This window comes from Centropristis striata, unplaced genomic scaffold (assembly GCF_030273125.1).
Source record: "Centropristis striata isolate RG_2023a ecotype Rhode Island unplaced genomic scaffold, C.striata_1.0 Scaffold_83, whole genome shotgun sequence".
NCBI classification, from domain to species: Eukaryota; Metazoa; Chordata; class Actinopteri; order Perciformes; family Serranidae; genus Centropristis; species Centropristis striata.
In genome coordinates, this window is record NW_026739099.1 from 6931 (window position 1) to 17178 (window position 10248).

Below are 10248 nucleotides of genomic sequence, written 5' to 3' on the forward strand. Positions count from 1 at the left end.
CGGGGCTATTAGCGTCGCTAGCGGCTATTAGCGTCACTAGCGGCTATTAGCGTCGCTAGCGGCTAATAGTGTCACTAGCGGCTATTAGCATCGCTAGCGGCTATTAGCGTCACTAGCGACTAATAGCGCCACTAGCGGCTAATAGCTATTAGCGTCGCTAGCAGCTAATAGCCCCGCTACCGTGGACAGCGGAGCCCCCAGAGACCCCCAGCAGCTTGTTTATTGCCCATAAAATCAGTGGATGTGTGGCTGAATGACATGAGGGGAATAAAGCGTGAAAATAAATAATCTTGCAGAAAGCGAGAACTGGAGAAGCAAAGCAGCAGCAACACTCTCTACTGGCTCAGGATAAAACATCCGGGAACATTCTTCATATTAAAAACCTCAAATTCACACTTTTTTCTCTCACATTCACATGGAATAACTGTCAGAGACTCTTGATTCATTTTTATTTATTGTAATAACGACACAGGATCAAACATCAGGGACAATCCTTCATATTACAAAAATCTGCATCAAATTACACAGTTAGACATAGTATAACCGTAGAAGGCACTGCTGCTGATCATTATGAGACATGATTATATTTACATTGATCTATTAGTAATAATGATAATTATTGATCCTTTAGAAGTGCTGCAGGTCCGACGGTCAGACGGTGGTGAAGGTGAAGCTGGTTACATGTCTGTACTCTTCACCAGGACGCAGCAGACAGTCAGGGAACGCAGGCTGACACACACACACAGACACACACACACACACACACAGACACACACACACACAGACACACACACAGACACACACACACACACAGACACACACACACACACAGACACACACACACACACAGACACACACACACACACACACACACACACACACACACAGACACACACACACACACAGACACACACACACACACAGACACACACACACACACACACACACAGACACACAGACACACACACACAGACACACACACACACACACACACAGACACACACACACACACACACACACACAGACACAGACACACACAGACACACAGACACACACACACACACACACAGACACAGACACACACACACACACACACAGACACAGACACACACAGACAGACACACACACACACACACACAGACACACACACACACACACACACACAGACACACACATACACACAGACACACAGACACACACACACACACACACACACATACACACACACACACAGACACACACACACACACACACACACAGACACAGACACACACAGACACGGACACACACAGACAGACAGACACACACACACACACACACACACACACACACACACACACAGACACACACACACACACACAGACACACACACACACACACACAGACACAGACACAGACACACACACACACACACACACACAGACACATAGACACACACACACACACACACACAGACAGACACACACAGACACACACACACACACAGACACACACACACACACACACACACACAGACACAGACACAGACACACACACACACACACACACACACACACACACACACACACAGACAGACAGACAGACACAGAGTTGTAACAATGTTAGTTGGGTAACATCAGAGTTTCTTAACCTCCATCCATCCCTCCTCCTCCTCCTCCTCCTCCTCCTCCTCCTCCTCCTCCTCCTCCTCCTCCTCCTCCTCCTCCTACCTGGTTGACAGCATCAGGCCAGTTCTGGGTCTCCAGACAGAAGGAGCTGTGTTTGCCGTACCTGGCCCCGCCCTTCCCGGAGCAGTCCAGGTAGTTGGCGGTGTAGAACTGGACCCCCGGCTGATTGGTGGAGACCAGCAGGACCCGCCCACTGGCTGGGTGGACCACTCTGAGGTCAGAAAACAACCATCACAGACACACCTGGGTGTTGTTGTGTGTGTGTGTGTGTGTGTGTGTGTGTGTGTGTGTGTGTGTGTGTGAAGCCCACCTGGCAGCAGGTCTCTCTGTCCAGGTGTCTCCAGGTGAGGACAGACAGAAGTTGTGGTCGAAGCCTGGCGCTGGGACCTCCTCCAGCCGAGGGCCCAGCTGAGCCGGCTCCCGGAGGTCAAAGGGCGTGCCGTCCACCGCTCTGACCTCTCCTGAACACGTTCAGTTTATCAGAGGGAGGAGAAAACGCTTCGCTGATTACTACAATACGAAAGAAGACGAATTCTGGATTGTTTTAGAAACACACACTTTAATGCTTCATGTGTCATAGCAGGGAATAAAGAGTTAATATCACGTTTATTGACTGCAAACCAGCCAATCACAGCATTTCATCAGGTGAATTATTAATAAACAGTCATAGAAAAAATGATCAGACCTCCTTGTTTTCTTCAGTTTCTGGTTCATTTTAATGTCTGGTTCAACTAAAGGTTCATTAGTTTGGACAAATATAATGATAACAACAATAATATCTGATAAGAGTTTAATTATAGAGCTGATATCTAGACATTTAACATGGTTTTATTGATCATAACCAAAATCATGATCAACTCCAACGCTGCTGGGGAACATTTACCTCAGACTCTCTGGTCAGTTTCTGTTTTTTGTTGGTCATTTTGCCCTTTTGAGGTTATTTTTGTGTCTGTTTTGTCTTTTTTGATCATTTTTACATCTATTTCTGGTCATTTTGTGTCTTTTTCTATATTTTGTAGTCATTTTTTGGCCATTTTTACATATATTTTTTGTCATTTTGTGTCATTTTTTAGTCATTTTTACATCTATTTTTGGTCTTTTTTAGTCATTTTGTGTCTTTTTTACATCCATTTTTAGTCATTTTTAGTAATTTTTACATCTACAGTCATGGGAACATTCTTGATAATAACCAAAATCATCACCAATAAAACCATGTTAAATGTCTAGATATCAGCTCTTTAATTAAACTCTTATCAGATATTTTTGTTGTTATCATTATATTTGTCCAAACAAATGAACCTTTAGTTGAACCAGACATTAAAATGAACCAGAAACTGAAGGAAACAAGGAGGTCTGATCATGTTTGCATCAGCGTTTAGTATCTGGGATGGAAACAGACAGTTTCCTCTCAGTCTGTAGATCAGGACACGAAGAATTCAAACTGAGGCAGATTTAAAGTGGACAGTCTTTAAGAGGTGTACTCCTGTTCTCCTGGAGGAGCAGCTCCTCCTCTCTAACACAGGTTCTCCTGGAGGAGCAGCTCCTCCTCTCTAACACAGAGTGATCTAAATAAAGAGCTGCTGGTGATCTGCTGTGTCTCCAGGGGAACCAGAGCTAATAACAGAGCTAATAACAGAGTAATGAGAGTTTGTCTCCCTCAGAACAAGAGTCCACGCCTCTACACCAGATACTCACACTAAATACTATCATTAACCTTCATACTGCTCCAGCCACATGGAGGAGATGGATCCAACATGCAGGACAAGTCAATGATCAGTTCTCTAGAACCTCTGAGAACCCCTGAGAACCTCTGAGAACCTCTGAGAACCACTGAGAACCTCTGAGAACCTCTGAGAACCCCTGAGAACCTCTGAGAACCCCTGAGAACCTCTGAGAACCCCTGAGAACCTCTGAGAACCCCTGAGGACAGAAACAGGCTCAGAGACACAAAGACTGATGTTAAAGACGTAGAGACCTGACATCTGTTAGAGAATAGAACAGAACAGCAGAGAATGGAACGGAACGGAATAGATAGAATAGAATACAATAGATAGAATAGTGTAGAACAGAATAGAATAGAATAGAATATATAGAATAGAATAGAATAGATAGAATAGATAGAATAGCCTTTATTGTAATTGTAGACAGCACAACAGAATTAGAGTGCAGCTCCCAGAGTGCATGAAACAACTGAAGAACAACAACACATTGGACAGTAAGGACACTGAAGGACAGTAAGGTGTAGAGGTATAAAAAGTATAAATACCACAGCAAGAATAAATAATAAATAATAATAATATCTAGAGACTGTTTCAGTCAAGTTTCTGTCTCCATGAACCAGTCGGGTTGTAGTTTAGATCCATGTCTGTCCACTAGGGTTGTCAAAAATATCCATACTAAAACGTTTTAAAAAGTATCGATTGTTCATATTGTTCTAATTGTTATTGTTTATTGTATTTATTTATTATTTGCACTACCTCAGACCTGAAGCTTGTTATCATAGTTGCAGTCTCTTTTTTTATTATAAATATTTAACCTGTGGTTCTGTTCATTTTTACATGTTGCATTTTTCTTGTTAAAAATATTTCTGTTAAATTTTGGGGTCTTTGTTTTTATCCTGGTGGTATCAAAAATGGTATCAAGGATCAAATATTTTCCTGAGTATCGGTATTGATTGAACATTTTAGTATGGTGACGACCCTAACAGACTGATGAAGACTCAGGAGACCATGCTTCAGTATGGATGAAGGTCCACCCTGCTGGTTCTGGGTTGGAGCCCTGCTGCCTTCATTCTTGGTGGCAGGAATCAGCTGGAAACATTCCTGACAGGTTTGGCTCCATACTGCCATGATATCATCTCTCATGATGCTGATCTCCCGTTCCACCACATACCACAGGTCTGGAGGACTCAGACTGGAGGCTGGAGGCCTTTGGAGTTCAGTCAACTCATCGTCATGTTCCAGAAACCAGTTAGACATGATAGATATGATTTCAGCCTTGTGACATGACGTGTTCTCCTGCTGGACGTCACAGAGGGCTGGCATGGTCAGCAACAATACTACTACTGAATAAAGGTGTTTACACTAAGGCCTAATACCTGGAATGAGGGTCTCACTCTCTGAAACACCCCTAATCTGAATATGATCCGTCCTAGAGGTCTTTTGTCTGGACTTCTTTAGTCCCTGTAGTAGAGCAGGGTCTTTATTCTCCCTGTAAACAGCCTGGTTGCTGATTGGATAGAACACTAAGCAGGATGTGACGTAGTACTGGACGCCACAACAACACGCAACATTTGTAAAAGCTGGTGAAGCAGTGTTGCCAACTTAGCAACTTAGTTGCTATATTTAGCGACTTTTCAGACTCCCTTAGAGACTATTTTTCAAGAAAGCAACTGGAGACAAATCCAGCAACTCCTTCTGATGTTATTGGAGACTTTCTCTTCTTAACGAGCCGCGGGGGCCGGAGGCTCTTCTTAAAGAGCCGCGGGGGCCAGAGGCTCTTCTTAAGGAGCCGCGGGGGCCGGAGGCTCTTCTTAAGGAGCCGCGGGGGCCGGAGGCTCGTTAAGAAGAGTAAGAACGAGTCGAAGCGGCACAGTCCTCCTGCAGCAGTCTCTCCCAGCTGCAGAGCCAGAGGGGATGTTAACCCCTTTTTTTCCTGCTGTTTTTGTGTGTATAAATAGTATTTAAAAAAGGAACATTTCCATAGAAACCTGTGTCTTTTGTTTGTATTTTGGGTTCCTGGCAGCTTTATACTTTGTTAATTAAAATGAAATGTAAAATCAGACTGATAGCTAGTTTGTGTGTAGAAAAAGGAGCCATGATGTGATGTAAGGACAGACTGGAAGATGCTGAACACAGACAGAAATTAATGCAGGAAGTTGACACATTTGAACCTAAATCTGCTGGACTTCAGAGGTTTAAAGCTAAATTCAGACCCGACCATCTGAATATCGACCATCTGAATGTCGACCATCTGAATATCGACCATCTGAATATCGACCATCTGAATATCGACCATCTGAATATCGACCATCTGAATATCGCAGCACTAATCGACTCATCAGACCAGTTTTTCCAATCTGGTCCAGTTTTGGTGATCCTGATGCGAACGGTTAGTTACTCTTAGTTGTCTGTTGTTATCTGAGAGGAGTGGGCCATGTGATTGGCTGATGAGATGTTTAAACGTGAGGACGGTGTACCTGTAGGAAGGACGGAGTCGTCCACCGGCAGGTAGGACGGAGCGCTGATGGACACCTGGTGGTCGTAGATGTCTGCTGCACCCTGCACACACAACAGAGGCGGAGGTTTACTCCCAGAGACTCAGTGGTTCCTCACTACTACTGCTCTCAGGACGCCACGGCTGGAATCACGTCTTTGTGTGTCCTCAGGCTCTCTTTGGTTAGTTTTTATCTATAAATCTAATCTTGGCCTGTTTCCCTCTTACCTGTGTTTTCTTACATGAGTCCAAACCAAACTCAACCTGGTCTACGCTCTCTAAATATTGTCCATGCTGGAGCCAAGAGAGAGAACTGAGTCAGGTCAGAAAGCTTTTAGTTACTTTATGGATTCTAAAGGATGAAGAAATAATTCCCCTTAGTCAGTGTGATGCTCCGTATAATCTCTACTGAGGCTCGTTCATTGATGTTGTGATGGCTGGATTTGTATTTAATTGTTTATGTTAACCCTTTATCAGGCAAAGAACTGTATTTGGTAACTTCAGGTAATATTTCGAGGAAAAACAGTTACCTTGAAGAGATTTAAAGTGGCAAATCTGTGCGAAAAAAGTCACAGATTTACGGAAAAAAAGTTGGGAAAAAGCAACTTTTTTCTCCCAGATTCACCACTTTAAATCTCATAAATCTGAGCATTTTTTTCTCGTAGATTTGCCGCTTTAATCTCGTAAACTTTTTTCTAAAAATATTATTTTCGTATGTTTTTTTTTTTACACATTCTGACAGTATGTAATATCCTCCAATATTCTCTAGGGTTGAAATAAGGGTTAAAGTGGTGAATCTGGGGGAAAAAAATCGTTTTTTTTCTCACTTTTTTCCTTGTAAATCTGCAAATTTTCCCCGCGCAGATTTGCCACTTTAAATCTCTTAAATCTGCGACTTTTTTTCTAGTAAATTTGCCACTTTAATCTCTTAAATCTGCAACTTTTTTCTTGAAATATTACCTGAAGTTACCAGATGTAGCTCTTTGCCTGATTGAAGGGTTAATTGTGTTTTTAAATGCTGTAACACTTTGATGCTGCCGTCTTGGCCAGGTCTCTCTTTTTAAGTCTCAAGGAGACCTGTTAGCTGCTTAAAATAAAGGATAAATATAGTAACTGCCCTAAACGGACCCACTGAGCCAGAAGTTAAAGCCTGACAGACTGAATATCGCTGTGAATCACCACGATGTGATTGGTTCCTGATACCTGAGTCACGCTACGATGTTACTGAGATTTCCAGCATGTTTCCTCTCCTGACCTCACCACAACACCACTCAACAGCTCCACCTAGTGGGAGGAAAACACCAACTGATCCATTAATCACTCCCTGAGACTTCACTTCACATCTACCATTCATATTAGATTAGTAGATTTATTATACAGTTGACCAATCCAAGCCGAGTCCTGTTAGATACCACTTCTCACTGCTACTATTTATTGAATTTGCATAATTTTTTGAATATTAGGTGCCTTTTACACTCTCTGTCTGTGATTGTATGTCTATTTGGACGTTGGAGTCATGCAGTAAAGTTTTGATTGATTGATTGATTGATTGATTGATTGATGATAGTAAATATGGACACTTGTTGTCCAGGAATGGGTATGAAACATCTGGATATGATGTTTTATGGATTCTTTCCTCCTGACGGCGCTGAGTGTCCTGCAGATGTTCTCACATGTCAAAACAACAACAATTCATCTCAAATCACCACTTCTCTCATTGTTTATACCAGCTGTTCTCAACCTTGGGGTCGGGACCCCAATTGGGGTCGCGAGATGATTTCTGGGGGTCGCCAAATCATTTTGGAAGTCAGCTCTGTCTCCACTGTGTTAAAGTGTTCATGTGTTTTAGTCTTTTTGGTCATTTAATGTCTTTTTTTGGTCATTTTGTGTTTGTTTTTTAGTCATTTTGTGTCTTTTTTGGTCATTTTGTGTCTTTTTTTGGTCATTTTGTGTCTTTTTTTGTCATTTTGTGTCTTTTTTTGATCATTTTGTGTCTTTTTTTGGTAATTTTTGTTTCCTTTTTTTGTTCATTTTGTGTCTTTCTTGGTAATTTTGTTTATTTTTGGGGTCATTTTGTGTCTTTTTTGGTTAATTTGTCTTTTTTTTGGTCATTTTGTGTCTTTTTGGTCATTTTGTGTCTTTTTGGTCATTTTGTGTCTTTTTGGTCATTTTGTGTCTTTTTTGGTCATTTTGTTTCTTTTTTGAGTGATCTGAACTGTAGCGTGTGAGATTGTGTTCAGAGATCGGGGGTCACGGACAACATGCATGTTAAATTGGGGGTCGCGACTCAAAAAGGTTGAGGAACTTCTGGTTTAGATAGATAGACATAGAAGTGATGACATCATCTGGAAGTTATGAAGCTGAAGATTCATCTGAGATGAAGCTCAGCACTGAGTCAAGTTGTTCTGGTCAGAAATATCTACGTCTTTTATTTAGTCATTTTGTATCTTTTTTTAAGTAATTTAGTTTTTTTCTGTCATTTTTGTGTGATTTTTTGGTCATTTCATGTTTTTTTTTCTCAATTTGCATCCTTTTGAGGTTGATTTGTGTCTTTTTTTGGTAATTTCAGCCTGATTTCTACTGATAATCTAATTTATTTAATTCCAAGATGCGATGTTTAGGAACCGCAATATGCAGAAATATTGTTGGTACCAACCAAGTTTGGGGTCTCAGACTCAAATTACCTGATGGCCGCTGGAGGCAGTATCACAATGACCAGAAATAGACACAAATTTACAAAAAAAGACACAAAATTACTAAAAAAAAGACACAAAATTACCCAAAAAAGACACAAAATTACTAAAAAAAAGACACAAAATTACAAAAAAAAGACACAAAATTACTAAAAAAAGACACAAAATTACCCCAAAAAGACACAAAATTACCCAAAAATACACAAAATTACCCAAAAATACACAGAATTATTTAAAAAAAGACACAAAATTACTAAAAAAAGACACAAAATTACTAAAAAAAGACACAAAATTACCCCAAAAATACACAGAATTATTTAAAAAAAGACACAAAATTACTAAAAAAATACACAAAATTACTATAAAAAAAGACACAGAATTATTTAAAAAAAGACACAAAATTACTAAAAAAAAGACACAAAATCATTTTAAAAAAGACACAAAATTACTAAAAAAAGACACAAAATTACTAAAAAAAGACAGAATTATTTAAAAAAAGACACAAAATTATTTAAAAAAAGACACAAAATTACTAAAAAAAAGACACAAAATTACTAAAAAAAGACACAGAATTATTTAAAAAAGACACAAAATTACTAAAAAAGATACAAAATTATTTAAAAAAAGACACAAAAATATTTTAAAAAAGACACAAAATTACTTAAAAAAAGACACAAAATTACCCAAAAATACACAGAATTATTTAAAAAAAGACACAAAAATTATTTAAAAAAAGACACAAAATTACTAAAAAAAGACACAAAATTACCCCAAAATACACAGAATTATTTAAAAAAAGACACAAAATTACTAAAAAAAGACACAAAATTACCCAAAAATACACAGAATGATTTAAAAAAAGACACAAAAATTACTAAAAAAAGACACAAAATTACTAAAAAAGACACAGAATGATTTAAAAAAGACAGAGAATGACAGGAAGCCCAACATGTTGACATGTCGTTGGTCCCAGCGGATCCTGGTGGATCCTGATGGATCCTGATGGATCCTGGTGGATCCTGGTGGATCCTGGTGGATCCTGGTGGATCTGGTCTCTGGGAGTCTCACCTGTCCACTCAGGTTGAAGTAGGCGTGGTTGGTCAGGTTGATGGGCGTGGTCCCTGGTGGAGCGGGCCAGGTACTCCACCCTCAGGGTCTCCTCCTGCACACACATTCACATCTGACCTCAGCAACACACACATTCACATCTGACTGCAACACGAGGACCAGACGCCTGTTTAACACACAGTTCTTTAGTCTCCAGTCAAACACGCTGATGGAGACAGAAACACTGAGGAGGAGGAGGAGGAGGAGGAGGAGGAGGAGGAGGAGAGGGAGGAGGAGGAGCAGGAGGAGGAGGAGGAGGAGGAGAGGAGGAGGAGAGAGGAGGAGGAGAGCAGGAGGAGGAGGAGGAGGAGGAGGAAGGAGGAGGAGGAGGAGAGGAGGAAGGAGGAGGAGCAGGAGGAGCAGGAGGAGGAGAGGAGGAAGAGAGAGGAGGAGGAGGAGGAGCAGGAGGAGGAGAGGAGGAGAGGAGGAGGAGAGGAGGAGGAGGAGGAGGAAGAGCAGGAGGAGCAGGAGGAGGAGGAGGAGGAGCAGGAGGAGCAGGAGGAAGCAGGAGGAGGAGGAGGAGGAGGAGGAGGAGGAGGAGCAGGAAGGAGCAGGAGGAGCAGGAG

The 10248-nt window shown here is 41.1% G+C and overlaps 1 protein-coding gene across 1 annotated transcript; it reads right to left on the reverse strand.

Annotated features, from left to right (window-relative positions):
• Positions 1-435: 435 nt before the first annotated feature.
• LOC131968041 (galactose mutarotase-like) lies at positions 436-9737 on the reverse strand (the record flags this gene model as incomplete). Its single annotated transcript, XM_059328787.1, is given in 6 exon segments — positions 436-729; positions 1710-1878; positions 1978-2128; positions 5866-5947; positions 9644-9694; positions 9696-9737. Coding segments are annotated over 6 exon segments (573 nt in total), but the record flags the coding sequence as incomplete, so codon positions are not given.
• Between the last annotated feature and the right edge of the window lie 511 nt (positions 9738-10248).